Consider the following 25,942-nt stretch of genomic DNA (forward strand, 5'->3'; position numbering starts at 1 on the left):
TCTTATGATTTTTTTGTTTTGGTCAACAATTTGTCGAAAAAATGACAAAAGAAAGCATCAATAACACATTAACACACTTTTGAACATGTATATATTAGTTAAAATGGAAAAATATATATCAAAATACAAATTAGAGAATGCAAAGAGCACACGATGCAGACTTTATCAGAGTAGTTTATTGAAAACGAAAAACATGCAAAACCCTACTTTATGAGAGCTCAAATGTAAATATGTATATAGATATAAAAAAAAAAACAATTGTGAAAAGATGGTAAAATATGTAGAGATTAATAAAGTAAAAATACATAATTGAACAAAAAATGCAAAACCCTACTTCATGACATTTCAAATGCAGATATATTGTGAAAAAATACAGCAAAATATGTAAAGAGCAAAAAAAACTAAGAACTTAGGAAAGGCAATCCTAACAAAAATTAAGTGTGAAAAGAGTTAAAAAAAATGAGTAGAGATACATATTAGAAGACAAATCTTAGGTTAAATGTGATGTTAATAAGTGGAATTTTATAGAAAAATAAAGGATTATTTTTTATAGCGTAAGAAACAAAAACTGCAAGGAGCTCAACCTTAATCAACCCTAAGAAAAACCTATGTGTGAAAAAATAGAAAAAAATAGTAGATATTAGAACACAAATTTGATGTTAAATATGAGAGGAATCACTATAAAAAAATATGATATTTGTGACGGTTAAAATTGAAAATTTTAGTGGTTAAAGACCGTGACAAATAACTTTTTTAGTGGTTAGAATAACCGCCACAATTGCATATATCAAAATAATTTGTGACAGAAATATTTTAACTGTTGGTATTATTGCTAAAAAATTTTAAAAAAATTGTAACGGTTAAAAACTGCCACAAAATTTACTTTTTTTTAATCCTTTATCATATTTCCACAGTTAAAAATCGTTACAAAATATATCATTATTTAACACTTATTTGACGGTTTTAAAACCGTCACAAATTTTTTTAATTTTTTTTTTTCAAATTTTCAATTCAATTATAAATAATTAAATTATCTTTTTAATTATAGAATTGAAATGTTTGATAGATAAGAAATAAGATATTCATTAGCTTTACATATCATATATATAAACAAACATAAATAAGATAGCTTGTTCACCCATTATAGAGAATCAAGGGAATTGCTATGAAGTCTTAATTCTTTGATAGATTTACTTTCCCCTTTTTAGGATCGAGAAAAAACTAATTTTAAATAATTGTGGAAGCTTAAAGTGGTCTGCATGAGTTCAAGCTAGTAGTACATGTAAAATACATCAGGCAATTTTCAACTTCCATGAATATATCCTAATGTAATGTCAGATGAGTAATAGGCTTAAATACATTAAACCACGCAGGTCCATGAACATCATAGAATGCCACACGGTCATTGCTAGTTCCAGCATCCAACCGTCATCTTTACAGGCCGATGAAGAGAAAAGTGCTTCATAAGAAATGTAAGATGATGGTTTTCTAGAACCAGAATATGAAATATACATTTTTTTTATCCAGGCCAACACTAGCAATGATATGTTAATTGAAGAAAGAATTAGAAAGCAAAATCATTGTAACTTAGAGAATGGATCAAAAGTTTACAGCGAGAAAGATGAAACAATCTCATTGTATACTATAAAAGCCAAACTTACAATAAAAATTGAAACCTTGTCATTGGATGGAGAAAAGTTAATACTAGTAGTTGGAGCAGGATGTTGCTTTGTCCATGAAACCTTTCTTCCGTCCAGGGGTAATTTGGCACCACTCTCAGCCCTACATTTAACTAGTATATGTATTCTCACCTTTGCCTATGTAGCCAATAAAAATATCTGAGAAACATAAATACAAATAGCTAAAATATGCTTAATAATTGATCGTGACAGTAATGCCTGAGTGATACACAAGATCTTTGCTTCAAATCCAATATGGAAAAATTAAATTTCCAATCATAAACAAACATGCTTGTTGACCACTAAACAAAGGTTTGTATCATGTTCAGTTCCCGTATTTGCCTTGAGAGCTTTGGCAAGCTCTACAAGTTTAGCTTTCCTGCACAAATATTGCAAAGGTTGCAATTCTTAAAAGTTGTTGGCTATAACATTGAAATAAATTTTCAAAGGAAAAAAAATATTGAAGTAAACTTCCCTTTACATATATTTTACAAGGAAATTCACTAACTCAGAATAATATTTCCTTAGAATAATGTTCTCATAATTATTAAAAATAATAACATAATGTAAACACTATGGGTTGAAGGATATGTTACATGTAATTAAATCAAAATCAAACTAATGTAAACAATGGCTTGGTTTGACAATACCTCAATATATATAAGAAATCAAAATAATAATGACAGAGAAACCTACCAAAAAATTACTTAGATAACTAGGTTTTAATTACTTGATAAGGTTGTCTATATCAAAATTAGTGGTGACATCACTTTATCTGATGCATGCATTTGTCAATGATAGGATCCTAAATGGGACTTGATCATGTAGGTGTTGTGTTAAGCAGAATTTCCAATACTTTCTGAAGAAAAGAGCTAGGTTAGGTTGTTGAGACTTAGGAATATATATTCATGTTCAATATAAGATAGGTCATGCATGGAGCTGAGTTGCTAGAAGAAATTGACGAATGAGCAGTGATTTTTCAATATTCCATTTTCCAAATACCTACTTAATACTTATCATCTATCTTTATCTCACACTTTCCCACTTCCTGACAAGTTATATCATGTATCATACCTATACTTGTTTTTTCTCAACTTATCTTCATAAATAAGTTTTAGGTGTCCAAACAAATAAAATATAGTTATCTCTTTCGTGGGTCTTTGCCTTTGGATAATGGAAATGGGCAATCCGCGCTTAATAGTTGTCCTAACAGTTAAGATTTATTAAGGCATGACTTGAAGTGCCTAACCATTACTAAGAAAAAAAAAGGTAGTGCCTGGCTGGTTACAATACCACTTATTATTTCTTCATGAGAGTCAAAAGAAAAACATAGACCAATTGCCTTCCTTTTAGTAATCACAGCCTTGGTATTAGAATTAACAGTCATACTTGAAAGAAAATGTGGATTGCCTCAATAAGTTAAGAAAATACATGGATTTAGCTAGTTAGAAACAGGAATTACCAAGATACATTTCCAAACTGGACAGTAAAGGTACTTGCTGCAAGACTAAGCCAAGTTCACCCCTCGACGACTATTAACTTAGGTGAATAGATGTTTTCCAAGGTGAAAATGAATTCCAAAAAACTAATACATGCATGGAATAAGGTTAGATTATTAAGAACAAATATCAAATCCAACCCAAAAGGCTAACACAGGTATGACAATAATGTTCATATACATTATGTAGATGGCTAATGCATGGTGGAATGAGGTTGGACTGTTAAGAAAAAATGAAAATGATCACTTAAAACTATTAGAATGATGTACCTAGTTATTTGAAATCAAGAAAAACAATGCATATGAATGAATTCCAAATTTGTTTGATGAAATGCATGAATAAAAGACAGCTTTTACCAAATTGTTTGTGAAAATGTTTCAATGAAGTGAATGTGCAAAATGTGTATAATTGGAACAAATCTAAAATGATGAGAATGAATGACTTGTTGGTAATCCAATTCACAAGTATCAAGTAATTTGGTTCAGAGCATGGTGGAATCTAAATCTAGCATGCAAAACAACCACCACAACATCACTAAAATGCCAAGGGTTATAGGATAGAAATATATATGTGTTTGTATGGCATGCTTGGGTCCATGTGCAAAAGGAGATTTAGACTTTTACACAACTTATGGCTTGTTTCTTTGGATCTGTGTGGTTTACAAGGCTTTTGGTGATACCTTAAGGATGGACTTTGTTCGAGCATTCCTTGAGTTGTGGCTCAGAATGATATCCCTTGAGTTGTGGCTCGGGGTGGAGGTTAAACACGTGGAACTCCTTGAATTGTGGCTTGGGATGGAGGATGAACAATGGACTTTCATTGAGTTATGGCTTGAAATGGTGTGTGTTACCGGTGTGAGTGTGCGAGTTGTGACTCGTACATAAGGTCTCCACTTGATTGAGAAATCACAGGTTATGGTCGGTGATGTGCTAATCTTGTGTTAAGAGTACGAATTGTGGTTTCTATTGGGAACTTCACCTAGCGTTGCGGAGTGTGGTCCATAGCATGATTTTCCTCATGTGTTCTACAAGTTATGGCTTGTAGGTGGAGGCAACAAAGAATATCTTAAGGTTATCATTTCAAAGACGTGGAACGTGGATAAACATGGTGGTGGCCATGGTTTATGGAATCAAAGGACAATGTTTTCTTATGTGTGTGTGTGTGTGTGTACATTAATTTGTAATTTTGTATATATGTTTATATGTTAGCGCACCCTATCTGCTTGTGTTTGGCGATGATCGTGTAATTCATTACACGGGAGCAGATGATGTTGCAGGTGGTGCTGGTGAGGCATAGTGCCAGAGAGAGGCTATATTGGGAAAGCTTTTATGGAGTTTTATTTAAGGATTTTCTTTTATGTCTTTTTTTTTTTGTAAATAGTATTTGAATTGGTTTATGAACTTGTAATGATTAATGGAAATTATGGATTTTAAATATACGAGTTTAATAAATGTTTAATGTTTCCCGCATTTTGGGAAAGGCAATTTAAATTAATGTAGTCTTATTATTTATTCTATATTATTTCACTAAAATTAGTAATATCTAATTGGGATGTTACACATTAATGTTTTGGTGTTAATATTTTCCATGCTACATTGTTTTCAAGTACTTCATTTTGACTACTTTTTTTCTTTTAATAATTTTATGTTTCTTTTTGTTCACATATTGGGCAATTAAAATTTAGTATTGCGACGTATTAGGTTACCAATTCTAAATTATCCAACGCATAGCAAATTTCAAAACAACTATATCTTCACTTTTTGTTTTATGTTGCTTCAAATTTTGTTATTTAAAATTGTATCTTTGTCATATTTAACCAATGAATGTTCATGATAATCAAAGTTGTTGCCCTCATGTTTTGGTGTTACATTTCTACATGATACATTGTTCAAGCACTTGTGTTTTCACATGTTGTTTCTTCCAATAATTTCATCTTTATTTATGTTCAGATGGAAAAGTAAAAAATGAGTATTAAATTGGCTTAAGTATGATTTTGGTCCTTAAAACTATAATTCTATTTTGGTTTTCATCTCTATCTCAAACTTTGATCTATTATTAGCTTGATAAGTGTCTAACTTACTTAATTTTAAATACGTTGTCGACACTTATCATCCATGAAAATAATATAATTCTTTGTAAAACAGACCCATTTTACTTTGAATTACACAATAAGGAATAAAGAAACAAGATAAGTGTAAAATTAATGTGTTTGTGGTGATATTGCAAGTTTTTCAAGGAACTTAGGAGTAATGTAGTTGAGTTCCAGATTTGACGTTGAACATTGAAAGATGATTTAGTAAGGATTCAAGTTTCGCCTATGTGGCTGGGCGGTGATATTAGTGTTGAGCCACAACAAAGAAACCTTCACTCAAGGAAACCTCAAGCACCATAATGAGTAACTAAGCTTCAAAGGAAAGCTCCACTACTGACCACCAGAATATAGGCTCAAGATAGGAGAAAACCCATCTAGAGAGAAAAACGTCAAGGCTGACCACCACTATTGAAGTAGGAGTTGCACCTTAATTTCTATAAAAATATAGTCTTGCTTTGTTATTTCTATGTTGATTTCCAAGTTAGTTCTAAGACACTTTTAGATACTCTTTGTAGTAGATTTTACAAAAACCATGGAGGAGGACAACAACTCCATATCTTATTAGGATTGAATGTAAACTTCTCTAATCACTACAAAAGATCAGGTTAAATATGACAATTGTAAGAAACCGCCATAATTTTCTTTATAATACAACAATTTTGCAACTAACCCATTTTTTATGACATTGACAAATGCCATTTAATGATTATACTATTTTTTTCATCCCCACTCTTAATTCCCTCCATATCTTATTACTAGTTTTTTATTAAAAAAATTATCACTCATTGAAATTAATTTTTATCACGTTGAATTAAAAAAACAATTTCCAACAAAAATAAATTTGAAACCTTTCTCATTTTCCAAAACCATTCTTTTTTAATTCACTTCGAGAATCTTTATCTTTCGTTTCTAAACTTGTTTACATAACCCTAATTTTCATAATCTTTCTCTTTTGTTTCTAAATTCAAGAACCATTCTCATTTCTAAGCAATGTAGCCTTTCGTAGTGATCCTCGTTAAGCCTTCCATGTGAATTATGGTCGAGCCCTTCAATTTCGCCTTACCTTCAATTTTCTCACTTTAACCTTGTCTAACCTTTCATACAAACTTTGGTCGAGATTAGCCGAAAACCTAAATCCACTTTTACTATTGAACCCTCACTAGAAACTCAAATCGTCCACCCTCACCATCATCCTCATCTTGAACCTTCATTGTTGAACTCTCATCGTGAAGAATCTCAAGTTATCCCATCAAGATGAAGAAGAAAAGAAGGGTAACTCATTATTGATCTATGTTTTTGTCAAACCTTTTTCTATGTAAATGTCCAATGTGATACCCTGCTAGTCAATAGTGTGATTATAAATTATAATTTTCTAATTTTACACACCCAATGAATTTTTACTCATAGGTCTTTCATTCCATTTTTTGGTAAATTGAAGTTATTTACTAAATATTAGGAGTTTGTTTTTGAAATGTGCTTATTTTGATGGTGGATATCTTTATTGAACATAAATATTGGGTAAATGAAAATATTGAAAGCCTTGACTATGAAATTCTTACTTCTTGAAAAGTTAAGAATCAATCCATTACAATTCGGTTAAGACACATGAATTGCTTTAGTTTTATAGCTTGAACATTGCACTAACACTAGAATTTCACAAGTAGGTATTGATAATAGTGATAACTTTACAACCTATGTTTTTGTTTGGCTTCTTTTGATAGGTTGTTGTTCACAAAGATAATTAAAGAAGTGTACATTTTAGATGTGAAAGCCCTCAACAAAAGGTAATTTTCCTTAGTTGTTGGCATATTTTAAGGATATTTATTCTATTTTGCTTATAATATGTGTTGGATGGAATAGATATATTGTGCTATGCCTAAGTTGTAGAATGCATGTGTAAATTTGAGATGAATTGGTATGTATGGTTTGTGTGGTGAATTTTAGTATGGTCTATGTATCGTGATGAGTGGAAATAAGGAGTTTTTATTCTTAAATTGTGTATTTTGTATGTCTGGATTGAGAATGAGATTGATCAAATCGAAATTGATGTGTGTTGGTGTTGATTGAAACTTGTTATACTATCTTTTAGTGGTGGGTACTATCTAGAAATGCATATTTATGTGCCTGCGTTATGCACACTCGTTGGGCGAGTCCTATTGTTGCTGAGAGAGCTACCAAAATCAAATTTGTCTTAGAGTCAAAGATATTCTACTCGTTGGGCGAGTAGACTCTCGCTGAATGAGTGTTAAAATCGAGTTAGGCAATGAGTCAGTGAATTAGGGACTCACTAGGTGATCCTAGGTAGCTAGGAGAATAAATATGTATTTGTTGCAATGTTCCACTCATTGAGCATGACTATCAGTCACTGATAGGGATGTCAACGGGGCGGGTAGGGTACGGGTAGTAGCTCCCCCGTACCCTACCCACTGGATAAATATCTGCCTCGTACCCAGTGGCGGATCTTGACCAAAAGTGTCGGAGGGGGCAAAGTAATATAATTTTGAGATCATTAGATTCGATCATTCGTATAATGCTTCAAAAAATGACTTCTCTAACTGAACATTTTTTATCATTAATATAATGTTTCAAAATATGTGAAGAGGTAGAATCTATCTTGTTTTAGTCAATAATTTCCTTTTCATCACTCTTAAATGATTAATTTATTCTTCCATTCTTTATCAATATACTTTTTTTGTAAATAATACTAAAAAATAATTGATCATAATCTGATAAAAAATTAAGACACGTAATTATTAAAAGAAAAATATATTCATTATTATTAATACATAATACATTATTATTTTTTTCTATATTCATAAAAAAATGAATATAAAAAGAAGCTCATGAGATAAAAAAAATGTGTTCATTATCAAGTAAGACAAGAGACAGGAAAAGAAGAGGATAAATGAGAAATATAATGAGTTTATGTTTAACTTTTTTTTCTTTAAAAACAAAAGGATGACATGAGAGTGATAGATTATTACAATTTGTGAAAAATTAAAAAGACAATGAAAAGGAAAATAAAAATTATGTTAACAACTATTTGGTTTAATTACTTTTTTTATTCATGCTTTCCTTTAAAAATTGGTCCTCCAATTTTTTTTTAATCTCAATTTGGTCTCGATTTTTGAAAAACTAATGTAATTCAATCTTTTATGATAAATTTCGCGAAATTCCTTGAAACAGATCAATGATTTATTCATTAAAATTGAGACTCTTAATATGAATGATTTGCTTTATTGGTGTAATTAACCTAATCCTAGTGCCAATTTTTAAATAAAAAGCAGGAACCAAAAGAAAAATTAAACGTGAATATTTTTATTATTTTATTATATTTAATTTTATGGTTTATTATATATTTACATTAAATATTATGTTTAAATAAAAGAAATATAATTAAAAAATATAATTTTTATTAATTTTTAATATACATTGCCTACAATTTAAAAAATTTTAAAAATTATATAAATAAATATATATATAAAACTCAAAAAAAAATCAAAACCCCTCCCTGCCCCCAAATAGGTCCGCCCCTGCCCGTACCCATACCCATATCCGTTAGGTATTCGTTATGCGAGTATCCGCCTATTTTTTTCATACTCACGGGTACTCGCGGATATTTACAAAATTATTTAAAAATAAATATTTAATCGTAAATTCAAATAAAATAAAATAAAATACATTACTCTCATAAATTTTAAATAAAGTTCAATTAAACTTAAGTCATACAAGTCCAAATAATTATAAAAATAAATATCAAATGATGTTCAACGCAATGAAAATTCTTTAATTAGTGTTTTGATCAACAATCTCACTTTCTCCGATTAATTCCTGAAAAGTAAACAAAATAAACAAATAATAAACCTCAACTACCACGTGCCAAGAATTTTTATTTTGATTCCATCATTTGACAATAAGCATACCATAAACGTCACTATCTATATAGGGTTTGATGTATATGCCCAATTTCAAAGAAAGGAAAGAAAAGAATGTCAAGGGGTGTACCTGGAAGAAGATAACGTACCAATACTTGAAGTTGGAAGAATAAAGACAGAAGAGAAGATGTGCAACTTTGAAAAATTAGGTTAGAATATTTTTTACTAATATATATATATATATATATATATATATATATATATATATATATATATGCGGGTATTTTTGTGAATTCAAGTTTAGCGGATACGGGTATCCACGGGTACAGATACTATGATACCTATGCTCGCTCCGTTAACATGTGGGTATCAAAAATACTCGTACCCACGGGTAGCGGGTGTCCATTTTTAATATTTGTTTCCTACCCGTTGCAGGTTTTATCTACGGATACCTGCGGGTATGAATTTTTTTGACATCCCTAGTCATTGAGCGAGAGTTTCTCTAAAGAAAACTCATCGAGCGTGTAATTAATCACGCTGAATGAAACAACAAGTTTTTATTATAAATTATGATGATTTTAAATTATGAGGACCTTTGATGGAAAGTATGGATTTGTAAATAAAGAAGGGATTTTAAGCTTATAAGAAACCTATTGGAATGGATAGTGTATGTTTGATTGTATGAATGGTGATGTTGTCTTCTAAGGAGGAAGTTTAAATCCTATTGCTTTAGTGTTGTACATTGGTTAGAGATATGCGTTGGTTAGTAGTTATCCTTTAATCTACTAAAACTACAAACTCACATAGAGTGTTGTAGTTTAGGTGGTGAAGAGTTGGAGGAGGTTCCATGGTGGGGACTGAAGTGGAACTCCTTTCCTAGAGAAGTCATTAGTTAACTTACCTTAATCATGAAAGGCTGAGATTGTGGAGTTTGGTATGACCAATCTTATACTATATTTCACTATTACATGACAAGTGTCAAGCTTCTTATATCTAGGCCAAATTTATAAATTTGGATATCGAGTCTACATTAATATATCTTGCATGAATCTTGAATTTTATCTATCTAAACTATAAATTGTCAAGAATCTTATATTTTGTAAACTCTTGTTGATAAACTATAACTACAATTTATGTTTTTGTTTATGTATGTCATTAGCAATTTTCACGGTCACGTTTGTCTAATACCCTTGATGTCAAGAACTCTACAAATAGATAAACTCTGTTTTTTAGGGGTATTAAATATGTTACACAACTTAGTTAAGTTTTGGTTAAATTATTCTTTTTGTCCTTGTTTATTGTTAAGAAGTGTCAAATTGGTCCTTCATTTTTTTTTTCTCAATTTGGTCCTATTTTTTAAAAAAATAATTCAATTTGGTCATTACCATTAGTTTGACCAAATGGTGTTAATGTTAATGTCACGTATCAATTTATGGTTTTTTGGATTTTTTAAAATTTATTTTAATTTTTTATTTTTTTTACACGTGTCACTCCACGGTTGTGCCACATGTAAAAAAAATCTCAATTTGGTTCCAATATTTGTTTTTAGTTTCAATTTAGTCACATTTTTTTTAAATGGAGTAATGTTGTTCCTCCTTAAATTGAAACTTAATTTACTTTTTGTATAAATCTTATGATGATATTATTACTAAAATTAACATTCTTGAACATTGAGAATTCTACTATTCAACTTATTAGTTTTAATTTGTTCTTGTATTTTTCGGTCCCATGATTTGTGTTTCGTTTCACTTTAGAATTAATAATCACATTCAAACTCTAACTAACATGATTTCAAATATGTATTTCGTATAGATTTTAAGATCTGTTTAAAAATATATCTACAAATATTTAATAAAAATGTCAGTTACTAAGATTTATACAAAAGTAAATCAAGTCTCAATTCAACGAAAGACAATATGCTTCATTTTTACACAAATTGAGATTAAATTGAAACTAAAAACAAATATAGAGACCAAATTGAGACTTCTTAACACGTGGCATAATTATGAAGTGACATGTGTAGTAGAATAAAAATTCAAAAAATTAAAAAACCACAAATTGATACATGACATTGACTTTAACACCGTTTGGTCAAATTAACGGTAATGACCAAATTGAATATTTTTAAAAAAACAAGGACCAAATTGAAATAAAAAAAAAAGTGACCAATTTAACACTTGTTGATAAAAATAAAAACTAAGAGAGTAATTTAACTTTTTATGTTTTTTTAATCTATAAGAGTTTGATTTGAATAGTGTAAAAATTTACTCTATTAATCAATCATAAACCATGTCAGAGAATACATTTAAAATAATTAGTTAAAAAATAAAAATATTAAAGCAATGTAATCATACTTTAACTATTAATACATTTATTATTTAATTTATATTTAATATAATATTTTTAAAATAATTAGTTAAAAAATAGAAAATTAAAGCAATTGATAGTGTCATGTTTAAATATTGATATATTTATTAGATTAGAGGGTTTACTTTATCAGATTTAATATTATCTTTGTTAAACAGCTCTTATAAACACACATGCGCGTATCATGTTTATTTGATCACGAAATGTGATTGATTTTAAAAATTTTGTAATCTTGTGTAAATGTAAATTACCAACTCAAAAAAGCATAGAAAGATAATATCTTAAAAAATGAAAAAGACAAGCTATAAAATGTATGATAATAACTCTTTTTTAATTGAGTATGATTATAGTTTATGTTTAGATAATTACTATAAAATGAACATGCTATATGTTTTTTTTTAGAGTTAAGTATGTTTTTAATCCCTGAATTTTGCTAAAAATTAGAATTTGTCCCTGATCGAAACTTTGATAAATTTTAGTCCTTAAACTTTAAAAATGAATAAATATAGTTTTTTTAACTCAATTAGGTTGACTTTTTTTAATATGTCGAATGTGTTTCATGTTAATATTGGAGTTGTTTACGCCGTTTGACACATTTTCGACTCAATATTTACTGAGAAATGTGATCAAAACCTAAAAAAAAGTTAATAAAATTATATTAAAAGGACTATATTCATTCATTTTAAAAGTTTAGGGACCAAAATTTATCAAAGTTTCGACCAGGAACAAATTTCAATCTTGGGTTAAAGTTCAGGGACTAAAAATATAGTTAATTTTTTTTTCTATATTCATAAGGATAATTACTGTATTATATAATTGGACAACTACATAAGATTATTTCACAACGTTAATTAAAGTCATTCTCTTTTAATTTTTTATATAAAGTTTCACACAAGTCTAAAAAATTACTTTTAAGTAGAATTAAATAATAATAATAATATTACGAACTAACATTAAAAAAATAATTTTATTTAGATTTAAGTTGAAGATAATATTTTATTACTTTTGAACCTAAAGACAAAAAAAAAATTTAATCACAACAAATTATGCACCAAATATGGTAGATATTACAATTTAACTATTAATTACGGGCGTATATTTTATTTGATAAATAAAAAAATTATATATTCAATATTGAAATAAGAAATTAATTTTATATTTAGAAAACCAAATAACATTTTGATAAGAACACAAATCGAAAAAAATTATCTATTTAAATCATTTTAAAGCAAAAAGAAAATCCATGCCCATTAATATCAATTTCAACTTATTTTATTAAAAATCATAAAAATGATTTAAAAAGCTACCATGAAATTTATTTATTATTACAATGGACTATTTATTTAGTAACTAATTTTCAAAAAAATAATTTAAAATTAGTTAGGCTTGGTTTTAATTAAAAACAATGTATATTTTATTTTTGTTACATAGGTTACTTCACCATTTGCTTCTTGGAGAACTAAAATGGTGTTATGCTTTTTAAGCTACTGAATTTAAATTTATTTGCTACATCATGGAATCTTCTATAGACAACAACTTTGATAACTAATTACATGTTAAGCTCTTTAAAAAATTATTATGTGATAAAAGTAAACGACTCTACTATTCCTTAATGTAATATTACCTAATCTGAATATGATTGATTTTATCCTGTTAATGAAACATAAGAATTATAATTTCTAAACAGAAAGGTACAAAACAATTTCACCACAAAAAATGACATATTTTTATTCATTAATATTATCAGTTAATTCTAAATAATTAATACAGAAAATTATAATATTTTTACTCATTAATATTATCAGTTAACTTTTAATTTAACATTATCACAAAAATTAAAAAATCCGAAAGTAAATATGTATGAAATTATTTCTCATTAGTCTCACTGTTAACTTAATACTATATAATGATTATTAGTATATATTAATGAAAAAGTAGTGTTAGACACATTTCACAGAAGATGTTAATGTTTTTCGATAAAAGAATTAAAGTGTATTTTAAGCCAAGTTAAAATACGTATTCAAAATCCTCTCTTTGCAACGTAAAATATGATGAAATTATGAAGATCATTTTAGCGTATATTTAAATTTCTGTGAGGAAATCAAGTAAATTTAAATTAAGTCAATTAAAATTTGAGATAAATTAAGTCAATTAAAATTTGAGATAAATTAAAATCATTGTATATAGATATAGTATTTTTTTTTTAAGAAGTCATAAATAAAATTTCAATTTTTGAGACGTGATTAATGTACACTTATTTATATATACTCATATTATATATCATCATAACTTATCATTATTCAACGACCCATAAATACGAGTATAACCTACTTTTTTAGTTCTTTAACTTTGACCGAATTGAAATTCATTTATATTTAAAATTTTAGTACACTTTAATATTTAAAAGTAAGTGAATATAGTTATTTTAACTAAAAAATGTTAATATTATTACACTTGTTAAATGACCTTTTTGGATGACATTGGACCCAAAATCTAAAATGTGTCAAATGATGTAAACAACTCAAAAGTCATCTTAATGTCAATTGATTCTTAGAAAAAAATAATTAGCAAATTGTGTTAAAATAACTACATACATTCAATTTTAGAGTTTGACATTATATTGTATCAAAGTTTTGAATAAACACATGTTAGAATCGTAACACAAAATATTTGTTGTTTTGGCAAGAATCGAGAAGGGAATGAATTTGATTAGTGTTAAATTTTGAAAGTTTTAAATTTTTCCCTTAAAAGTTAGAGATTTATAAAAGTCTTACTTTATTTTAACTTAGCAATGACAACAATAAAATAAAGAGTTTAGGTATAAGATACATTTATAGTAGTTTTAAATTGATTAAAATCAAAATATCATACGTCCATTTGTTTATTAACTCAACTTTGTTAATTAACTCAACTAGAGTAATTACCCACTAATAAATAACACACCTTTCTTGACGAACTACAAGAGATGAAGAAATACACTTTCCTTAAAGTCACAAGGAATGAACACACACAAAGAATGAACATATTTCTTTTGAGTCACACAAAAGATGAATAAGCTTACAAACCCTAACAACAATACCTTATCAATCAAGAGTCATACTTGATGAAATTTAAGTCATTCATAATAACTAGATTATTCTTAAAGCTTAACCACATAGATTTTTTCACTTTCAACTTATGTATTGTGCCTATCACTTGATTTATATAATTCCTTTTTGAAATTAGGTCAAAAATATGAATAACCAGTCTCAAAATAATTACAAATTTAATCATTCAAATAAAACACCATCCATGTAAAAAACAAAATTTTGTGATTAAATAATGTTTATATTCACATAATCTATTTAAGTATTTATAAAACAACACAAATAGTTTTTCTTAACTAAATTTTTTTATTCCAAATTGAAGTAAGAGGATCATTTAAAATCTAAATATCCATCCATACATGTTGAAATAATCACCTCTTTTAATTAACTTTACCAAAATTATAACAAATTCGCAAAAAAATGAAAAAACATAGAATATGTAGAACATATAAAAACTTAGTGTAATTGAAAATCTAATAAATTAGAAATGATTCATACTTTTTAGCTAATACAATGTGCAAGAGATGAAGTTTGGAGAAAATGATTTAGAGAGAAGACATAAAACAAACTTTTTAGAAAGAAAATTAAGAAGATGAAGGATAAAAATCAGATAAAACCTTTCGATATACACATAAAAAAGAGAGAAGAAAACATGAGTATATTTTACAAACTCAATTTGCAAAAGTAAATTTTAATAAATTTGTCAACGTTAATGAAAAAATATAGTTTACCATTTATCACTTAAAATTACGATTATTTATGATTAAGTTTGATTCTAAAAGTTGTTGAAGAAAAAAAAACACTTCTAGCATTAACAATGTTTCATTCATCCCTTTAGAATAAACTATTACTATTAGCCATAAAAGAATATATGATGAACTTAATACAAACAAATTTTAATTATATCAATTTAAAAACATTATTCAATTTAACTGTATATCATTCCAAAGACACCTTTATATGACTTGAGAAGTAATCTAAAGATACCATTCTATTAAACGAAAGGTTATTTTCAATAACTTTTTTTATTTGAGTATAATAAGCATGTAATTTTAGATAATATATTATTTTTTATATTCATAAGAATAATCACTATGTTTTGTAATTGGACAAGTGCGTAAGGTTATTTCACAACGTCAATTAAAGTCATTTTTTCTTTATTTTTTTATAAGTTTCACACACGGCTAAAAAATTAGTTTTAAATAGAATTAAATAATAAGAATCCTAAATAACATAAAAATAATTAATTTTAGTTAGATTTAAGTTGAAGATAATATTTTTTAGTCTTCAACTAAAGACAAAAATGGAAATCACAACAAATTATGCCCCAAATATGGTATTCAAAACCCTAAATCACAAATTGACATAAACATTCATATCCTAAATTCCCATACATATTTAACCGAGTCAGATATTTGATATTCCAACAAAACACACACTCATGTACTGTGTAGATAGAGAAATGTTTTAGCTTACAAATTAAGCTCCATTTATATTCACTCACTCACTGTCTTTTTCTCTCTCTAGAATCCATGGCAGCCATTGGTCTGAACGGCGTGAAGGTGGGGACGACGGCGTCTCAGGCGTACCTTGAAGGCAAGGCCGTGAAGGAGACAAGGGCGTTGATGGCTGAACTTTGTCGCCATTTCTACACCCTTGGATGGGTCACAGGCACGGGTGGCAGCATCACCATGAGGGTCCATGATGACTCCATTCCCAAGCCTCAACAGCTCATACTCATGTCCCCTTCTGGTATCTTCCCTTTGCCCTCCCTTTCGTTTCCGAGTCAAAAATTTAGATTTTTTTGTGCGTTCTTGCCATCTTGGGCTTCTTTGGTTTCTGGGTATGTGCCAGATTCTTTCTCTGCTGCAGGATCTTTTTAAGTCTATTTGAACCTAGTTTGGACAAACTTAACCATGTAGAAGAAGAAAAGCAAATTAATCTTCTCTAAAATTTGTAATATCTTTCTCGTTTTAGCTTATCTACAAGTTGATTTTTAATTTATGCATATGTTAGTTTTTTTGGTGGAGATTTCTTTTCTTTATTTTCTTGTCCAGTAAATGCTTATGTATTGTTTATGTAGAAGTTGATTGAAACAAACCTTACCATCAATGTGGTTATTGCCTCATTGCTCAAGATGTGTTTGGATAAATAGCTTAAATTGTTATTGGATAAACTTTTCTGTATGCACTTTTAAAAGAAAACAAGAATGGAAGAGTAGTTAGGCCTTATTAAAAGGAGTTTAGTACTCTTGTAAGTTTAAAACGGTTTATGTATCTTAGGTATTTTGAAAAAGTTAGATGAGATAAGAGAATTTTTATAAAAGTTAAGGACATATGTTGATTTTAACATATGGCAAAATGTCAATTCATCTTACCATGCTATATTTTTTATAAATGCTTTTGGAGAAATTTATCCTAGCGTGCCTTAAATTATTTTTCTCAAGTTAAAATCAACTTATGCATTTTGACTTTTATAAAAGCTATAATGTCTAACTTCTCTAAAAACTGATGTGTACAAACTAATTTCAGTTAAGGGGGAAATTTTAATTCATTTTGCCCTTTTATTTTTCCATTAAGTACTTTCGGAGAAGTTTATCCAAACATGGCTTTGGTCATGTTATAAATTTGATGATGAAATATAGTCTAATTAGTCTGAAAGCTTATATTGATATATTTACCAAGAAGGTTGTTGAAATAAGCTAAGAAAAGTTTATTAGACGTACAAGTAAGTTTTACGAGTTCAAATACGACTAGAAGTTCTTTGGTACTCTCCTAGATAATTTGATATGGTTTCTTTGTGCTAGAGATGATGAAACAGTACTATTATGCACTGTTAATTTCTTCGTTTTGATCATCCTATTTTTGCCAAACAATGTGCAGGTGTTCAGAAAGAAAGAATGGAGGCAGAGGACATGTATGTGTTATCAATCATGGGAAGCATTTTGTCTGCTCCATCTCCTAAACCTTACCCACACAAGCCTCCCAAATGTACTGATTGTGATCCACTTTTCAGGAAAGTAAGTTTGGTTTAACAATATATATAATAGTTACTGTAATTGAGTGATGCAGACTTTGATATACACATTGTTCTTTTGATATTTCCATAATATTATGAGGCATTGTTCAACTACTGTATACACTCTTTGTGTAGTGTGTGAGTGTGAGTGTGTTTTTTTTTTTTTTTTTGGTACAGTAGCTTTTATTATACTTTTGAATATATGAGTGGTGTCACTTAAATTTCGGACATTTGGGCTTATGATGGCATTATATAACTGTAACATTTGGGTTGATAAGTTTCTCCATACCAATTTTTTGAAAAAAACCTGATAAATGCTATAATATGTGCAAGTTTTACTTTAAACAGGAATTGTCTACTATTTGGTAAATAGAAGTGACTGAAATTTCTTGAGAATAATTATCTTTTTGTCTAATCCACTGTAGGCTAACCATAGAAACTTACAAGTCCTATCTCTTTTTATAAATTAGCTATTGATATAAGCTTCATGCATCTCTTTCACTTCCTGTTTTAGGCATACGAAATGCGAGATGCTGGGGCTGTTTTCCACAGTCACGGAATAGAATCTTGTCTTGTAACAATGATCAATCCATTATCAAAGGAGTTTCGAGTAAGTATTAGTTTCATGGATGGTTTTTGTTTGAGATTAAAGACACTTTCAAAATTCTGATACATGATTGTTAGCTGTCAATGTCAATATATCTTTGGACGGGGTTTAGATTGGTAATAAAGAATGCAGCTGAGCAATAGTCTCATTGCCTGACTATAAGACTATTTGTTGAGTGGTCAATTCCACACGTACAACTATATGGTGAAAAAAACAGGAGTTTCTTTATTCCAGGGAATTTAGTGGAGAAAAGATTCAAGTTCCAAATAATATGCTATAAACAAGAACTTGCATGGGGTATCCTTCTTGGTTTGAATCATCTATCTGCTACTTTTATTTCAGAAATATAAGCAAGGCATGACACTCAAAACAGTGAAATAATTAACATGAGAAATATTGACACTTGATCAAGTATAGGATACAGATTTTGTGATGTTGTAGCTTATTACAAGTACTTTGGGAAAGACCACATGTATGTAGAAATTTATACCAGAATTGGAAAGTTTAGCTCTGCTTGTAAACTGAAAAAATTGTGAATGAGGAGTAAGCGCCACATATAGGGCATTTATAAGTTATACTTCTACAGAACAAATACTTTTTAACATGTCATTTTGAAGAATTTTTATGTTTTCTTGGAAGAGGGTGGATTGGGGGGGTGCCTGACATCCTCTCTTCCCTTGTAACCTTTTCATGTTTTTCTGTTGTTTGTTATTTTCCTGATCAAGTATAGGGTACAGATTTTGTGATGTTGTAGCTTATTACAAGTACTTTGGGAAAGACCAAACATACTTTTAAAGTAATTTGTTTCTTTTTCTTGTTGTTTTGCTACATGCTTTTATTTCCTGTTCCTATAATACTATTTTCATTTGTTTCTGAAATTCTCTACAAATGGCAGATCACTCACATGGAAATGATAAAAGGAATCAAAGGGCATGGCTATTATGATGAACTTGTTGTCCCCATAATTGAGAACACGGCCTATGAGTATCAGCTCACAGAGTCTTTTGCTAAAGCTGTATGTTTCTTTTGATGATTCTACATATGTATTAAATATCTATTGGGAAATCTGGATGATTTTTGTGTACTTTTCTTTTTCTCAAAAAGAAAACCACGGGTGATGTAACTTAGTTTGTTATTCTTTCTCCCCATTTTGTAGATTGAAGACTACCCAAAGGCAACAGCAGTACTTGTTCGCAACCATGGGATATTTGTCTGGGGAGATTCATGGATCAGTGCTAAAACTCAGGTTTTTGCTATCTATGTTCCCCTTGGAGTCTGCAATCAATGTCATATTTTTCTGGCATTCTGCTTGAAGTCTCCATAAAATATAATACTCTAAACAATAGGTTTTTCGGAAGGGGTGTTATATACAGTTTTCATGCTCATAATTGGAGTTTCAATGAAATATAACACTCTTCTAAACGACAGTTTTCTTTAGGAAAATTGGGAATGGGACGGGGTATTTGTAGTTGTGCTTTCTGGTAAATTGATGGTATTTTTTTTTTTCAGTCTGAGTGTTACCATTACCTCTTTGATGCTGCTCTCAAACTTCACCAAATGGGATTGGACTGGTCAACTCCAAACCATGGTCCAATACAAAGTGCTAGAAGGGGTCTAAGTATTGCTGGGGAGTCGAATGTGTCAGTTAAAGCAAGTAAATCTAATGGTGAAATTGACCCATTCCCAGTGAGTTCACTTAATCCTTCCATTTTTTTTTAAATCTTTAGGTCATTAAGGGACTGTTTGTTTGTTTTTCTGAAAATTACTTTGTTTTCATTTTCTCTTTTTACACTTAATTACAAAAATATCACCTTGATTTTACTGTATTCCGTTTTCTAAAGTTTATACAACAGACTGTGAAAACAACTCTTGTTTTCTTTTTTACTATTTGCTATACAAAATTTTGTGAAATGAAAATGAAATGAAAACAGAAAGTTAAAATAGAAAACGTTTTCTCTAATCATATGTCTCTTATATTTGAGTTTTTTTATTTCTTAAATTCTTGAAACAATATCCTCGGACATATATCCCTGGTTCCCAGTTCATTGAATAGAAGATGCTTCACATATCTTGCAGTGATTGTCTTTGTGGTTTCAAATTGAATTATTGATTTTTATCTCTAATTGGGTTGCAGCGTTGCATTGTTCTTGACATTGAAGGAACGACTACGCCCATATCATTTGTTTCAGAGGTTCTCTTCCCATATGCCCGTGATAATGTTGGGAAGCATCTATCTCTAACATATGATACCCCGGATACCAAAGCTGATATTGAGCTGCTTCGTTCCCAAGTAAGATTTGTAGGTTGTAAGATTAGGGTATTTTTATCCCTCCAATTGGAATTTCAGTTTAGGCATTGAATATTTGTAATACAATACTATGGAGTGTTATACCTTTTTAGTTGACACTGAAATGATATGTTACTATGTTAGAGATGTGAGTGGGATTGTGGTTTTGAACTATTCTGTCCTCAAGTGATTATACCTTTTTTGGATTTTATTAAAGCATAAGTTATATAGAAGTGGTCCATGAATGTAGAAAAAGATGAACAGGAAGCTAAGGGCGTGTTTGTTTTTTAATGTTGAATTTTCAGTTGCTATGTTCTCACCACTGATTACAAAAATATCACTGCTTTCATTTTGCTTCATTTTTTCAAAAATTTGTAAAGGTAATGGTAAAAACAAGTATTATGGAAGTGTGCCCTAAATTTATGGTCGTAATAGGGAATATGAACAGAGAGAAATATTTATGGTCAAATATTCAGTGAGGTATATATTTGTAGGCTTTCGGAGAAGAGTGCTGTAGAAGCTAATGCCACTGTTGACTCATTACTGATGTGGCTGATTACAGACGGTCATAACTAACTACATGAAAAGAAATCACTTATAGAGACTACAATAATAGTGTGCACTACAGCAATTGTATACATTGCTTTGAGAGAATTTGAACAGTTGACATCTCATTCATTTTTTATAACAGGTTCAAAGTGACCTTGAACAAGGGATTGCAGGTGCTGTGCCTATCCCTCCAGATGATGCTGGTAAAGAGGAAGTCATTGCTGGAATCGTTGCTAATGTGGATGCTATGATAAAAGCTGATAGAAAAATCACTGCCTTAAAAGAGTTGCAGGTAGTTAAACTTTGAGTTGAATTTTGTCTGTTGAATTCATATTTGGGATATTGCTGATATTTAGCTATGCAGGGACACATATGGAAAACTGGTTATGAGAATAATGAACTGGAGGGAATAGTTTTTGATGATGTGCCAGAAGCTCTAGAAAAGTGGCATGCCTTGGGAGTAAAGGTTGTTTTCACTGATTCTTAGCTCTATACCTCTTTTTAGTTCACTTTTCTAAGTTTCACTTGCTGACTATATTCCTGCATTTTGACCATTGTTTGGCAGAAGGGCATAAGATAACCATAGGTTAAGATGCCCTCTGTTAGCTAAGAACTCGTGAGGTTGTGAGGGCATATGATACCTTTCCAAACCCATGAACCGTTTTATATGAATTTCCAATTATATCCTTTTATTTATCAATTTTCATTCTTATGAATAACTCATTCATCCTTGTCCACTCTCTTTTTCTCCTTGGTTTGGTCTAGGTGCCCACAGTGGGCCCTTGAATGTAGGAAGGACTCCCCTCAGATAGACTGGATAGTGGATACTGTCCCACAATGAAGAGTTCCCTCTATATCATTTACTCATCCATTACATTCTTATCTCCTTCATCCAACCATAATATCATTCTTTTTCTCTTTCTGTCACATGTTGACTCACCCTTGGTCCCACTAAATTGGCTTAAGAATCATACTATCAAGCTACCAAGGAATAGAAACAAAGAATTGGCCTATCTATTAAAAGATTCTACTTGACTGCATTAATGTTTCTGCTTATAATACTGCTGAATGTCTAAAACATCAAAAATACTTGATGTCTTATATCTCTAGATATCAAAGATGCCAGTCATGTATAATGTCTATACTCTGAATGCCTCCTATCTCCTTTCTCTAGTATATTTCTCTTACTACCTCTTTTAGTTATCAAAATATACAATTATACACCCGGCCAAGGGTTGTGAGGGTGAGGTAATTGTTACTTTCTGGTGTCTCAAAAATGAAATGAAGTGTCATCACATGTTATGTGCATTCGTCAATTGATATTTAGAGAGCATATTTTCTTGTATTTGAATTGCTATTTCTGATCTACGCAACAGGTATACATATATTCTAGTGGTAGCAGGTTGGCTCAAAGGCTAATATTTGGAAAAACAAACCACGGGGACCTGAGAAAATTTTTGTCTGGGTTTTTTGACACCACTGTGGGGTAAGGCTTTTATGTTGATGTTCCCCCTAGACGATTCCTGTCCAAAGATGCATATATTCACAAATAACTCACTTTTGCAGGAACAAAAAAGAGACACGCAGTTATGTTGAAATTTCAGAGTCACTCGGTGTTGATAAACCATCAGATATTTTATTTGTAACTGATGTATATCAAGAAGCCACGGCTGCAAAGGCAGCAGGTATGAACATTTTACTTAATCCATCTTCTAATTTGACAGTGAATTTTTATCAATAAACTGAGTCCATCTTTTCCATAGCTTATTTTGGGAAAATAGTATGTTTTTGTATGATCTGTGTGAAATTGTTATCAATTACAGTTATTTATCTGTGCACCCTTTCTAGTCCTGCATCTACTTGCACCCACACACATACATCACTGTGTGGCTGGCTGCAAGCAAAATCAAAATGTAACTTGACATTTGTGTAGGCCACACTACCAATTGTGTGATGAGTGTGACCTCCCAATTGGTGTGGTAGAGGAATTTCCCTAGGATCCCACTTTTATGACTAAATAAGAAATTGCTTATTTTGTCTGCACATATATTTGTTTACAATTGTCCTGTTTCAGGTTTGGAGGTGATAATTTCTATTCGCCCTGGAAATGGACCCCTCCCTGACAATCATGGGTTCAAGACAATCAAATCCTTCTCAGAGATCTAAGACTTGTAGCAGGCATCTGGAATGGCATTAAATGTGTTATCATAACTAAGAATAATTGTGTAACGTTCAGTTCTTGGTATAAAATAATGTAATATATTTTGCTTCAATTTCTTCAACTTTCAGTTTATATTGCCTCTTTCAATGCTATTTTAAATGTAGTCACTCTGTACATTTTCATCAGTTATTATTGTAAATGTTTTTGTTTTCTAGACATTGACATTCTGAGTAACCAACCAAACAGATTTTATTAGTGAATAGGGATTGCTGAATAGTCTTCCAGTTATTTACTTATGAAAATGAAATAAAATGAATTGAGCTTTTTCTTCACAAGTTAAAATTAAAGAAAATTTAGTTTTTGTGAAAAATTCATTCCACTCTTCTATGTTGCAAAAATTAATTTTAACATGTATGAGGAATTTAATTCATTCTAACTTTGTAATTTCTTTTCTAATAAAATGTTTGTAGAAAAATATGGGATAAAATTTACATGCATGGAGTACAATCAATATCTATGATTGGTGTTGTTTTCAATGATTAGACTTTCATCGAATCTTTTTAGCAAGAAGTAAAATATCAAAGAAATTTTTTGAACTTGATTAGGGATGGAGACAATAACAGTAATTAAGGTACATGACTTAGAAGTCAGACTTATTCTATAGTCAAATAATGTTTTTTAAATGTATTTTTAAGGGATTGTTTATTGATAATTTTAGGTAAGTATATATATATATATATATATATATATATATATATATATATATATATATATATTCCCCCACTTAATTTGGAAAAGAAATTTTGAAGATATTATTGTATTGAAATGTATATTTTTTTTCTTATTTTATTATGTAAAATATAAACATTCTAGGAATGATACAAGTGTTTTTTTCTTCCATTGTTGAATCAAGCCAACCTAATTGCACTCTATTAGGTCAAGATGCCTTCCCATTTAAGCAATGAAAGAAAAGCACTCTGATTTCCAATTATGAAAAAGGTAATTTTTTTCACATAAATTTTACATCATTCCTACGTTACTTTTGTTATATTTAGATTGGTGTGGACGAAGCGAATGAGAAAAGAGTTCCTTTTGCTTCGTGTTCAGGCTTCGTAGCGTGTTGGGAATTCATGTGTAATTCTTCAGCAACGTTGTTAATCACGCATGACATGCCATGCCGTTTTTTTTGAACTTTGATTTGAAGGGTTAATTTCTATGGAGTATTAAATCATGAACCTTTGAACTCACAATAAAAAATCATAAATCTTTGAACCTCTATACGTCAACAATGAACACCAACAGTTCATACCAGAAACACAATTCCAATCAAAACAAGTACCCTTCGAGCCTTCTTCCATGAATTTCCAACATGTCTTGATCTTACCACTGTAAAAGTTGATTATGTCTTTTTTATCATTAAAAACAGAATCCACTGAATACAATATTCCTTGGTCCAAGTCACAGGTTGTTTTTTCTTTTTTCACTAAGCTTATCATTAACATTGAAGCTACTCAGTTTTCTTTTAACCAAATTTCAACCAGCTACAAATGTTGAGTGTAAAATGGACCTTTCTGATGCATCCACAACATATTAAAAAAGAAAACAACAAAATCCACAACCTTTTTCCACATTAATCAAGACTAAAGGATGGTTGACAACATGCATAGTTTAAAATAAAATTCAACTTAGACATACTCATTGGATTATTTTATATACGTCTATTAAGAACAAAACCGTGAATGAACTTCAGACTCTAAAGTGAACAATACTTAGGATGTGTGGTGATTGACCCTAACGATTACTCATCTTATTCCATACTTTGTATTTCATTTTCTTTCTATATATGTATGTTTATGTAAAAGGAAGTTGTACAAGCTTGTTTTTTTGCAGCTGTTTGTGGTATATATGTATATATGATATAGTGTTAGCAACTTGGTCATGTTACAAGCTACCTAATTAGCTGCTATCTTTGTGAAAAAAAGTGGTGTGCCAGAAGATGTATAAAAACTAGGAGGAAGAAAAATAGAATAACTTGGAAGTTTACTGTTCAATGCACCAGCACTAGCAATTGGGTCCAACCTAGATGTACCTAAATGACAAAACAAAGTCTAAAAGGGAGAAGAAAAGAAAAAGGGTGGTCTTCACATTTTCTCTGCTTTTGTTATTTACATATGGTTTCTTTTCGACCTTACTTTCTCTTAGGATGATGATTGTAACAAAAGTCCCACTTTCTCTATCTTATCTCCACTCTTGTCATTTTGTCTACTCTTCAATGCTTCCCATTACAATATAAGAAAATTTAAATCAACAAAGCAAGAACTAAGAAAGGGAAAATGGAAAGAGAGAGGAGAAAGCTTCCTAGGTGCTCTATTTTATAAACTATTGGAATTTGGTGATCTCATGATGGTGCATTTACTTTAATTTTTGCTGACACTGTGCATAGAATTTATGACCTTCATTACAGCATGAACTGCAGTTTAAATGATCATAAAGTCTAATGATATATGTTAATTATAAATTAATGCAGTGATTATGATGAAATAAATTATGAAAACGTTAAAATCATCTCTGCAGATGATTACTGATCTATATTTATTTATTCAAAGTTTGACCCGAGCTCCAAAATAGTGAAACTCAATCAAGATTTCAGTAAGAACAGGAAAAACTATATGAAATAAAAAGAAGTTCAGACTATGCAAAATGTGTGTTAGAGATCCACAAC

The 25,942-nt window shown here is 29.8% G+C and overlaps 1 protein-coding gene across 1 annotated transcript; it reads left to right on the plus strand.

Moving 5' to 3' along the window:
* The first annotated feature begins 15,940 nt into the window (after positions 1-15,940).
* On the plus strand, positions 15,941-23,438 carry LOC114185528 (probable bifunctional methylthioribulose-1-phosphate dehydratase/enolase-phosphatase E1). The gene is made up of 13 exons (XM_028073294.1): positions 15,941-16,041; positions 16,126-16,350; positions 17,481-17,617; positions 18,131-18,226; positions 19,119-19,238; positions 19,380-19,469; positions 19,733-19,909; positions 20,358-20,513; positions 21,202-21,351; positions 21,424-21,525; positions 22,436-22,545; positions 22,626-22,744; positions 23,134-23,438. The coding sequence occupies exons 2-13, from the start codon at positions 16,131-16,133 to the stop codon at positions 23,223-23,225; spliced, it is 1,569 nt and encodes a 522-aa protein (XP_027929095.1). The 5' UTR covers positions 15,941-16,041; positions 16,126-16,130; the 3' UTR covers positions 23,226-23,438.
* Positions 23,439-25,942: the final 2,504 nt, after the last annotated feature.

This window comes from Vigna unguiculata, chromosome 5 (genome assembly GCF_004118075.2).
Source record: "Vigna unguiculata cultivar IT97K-499-35 chromosome 5, ASM411807v1, whole genome shotgun sequence".
In the NCBI taxonomy this organism is placed as follows: domain Eukaryota; kingdom Viridiplantae; phylum Streptophyta; class Magnoliopsida; order Fabales; family Fabaceae; genus Vigna; species Vigna unguiculata.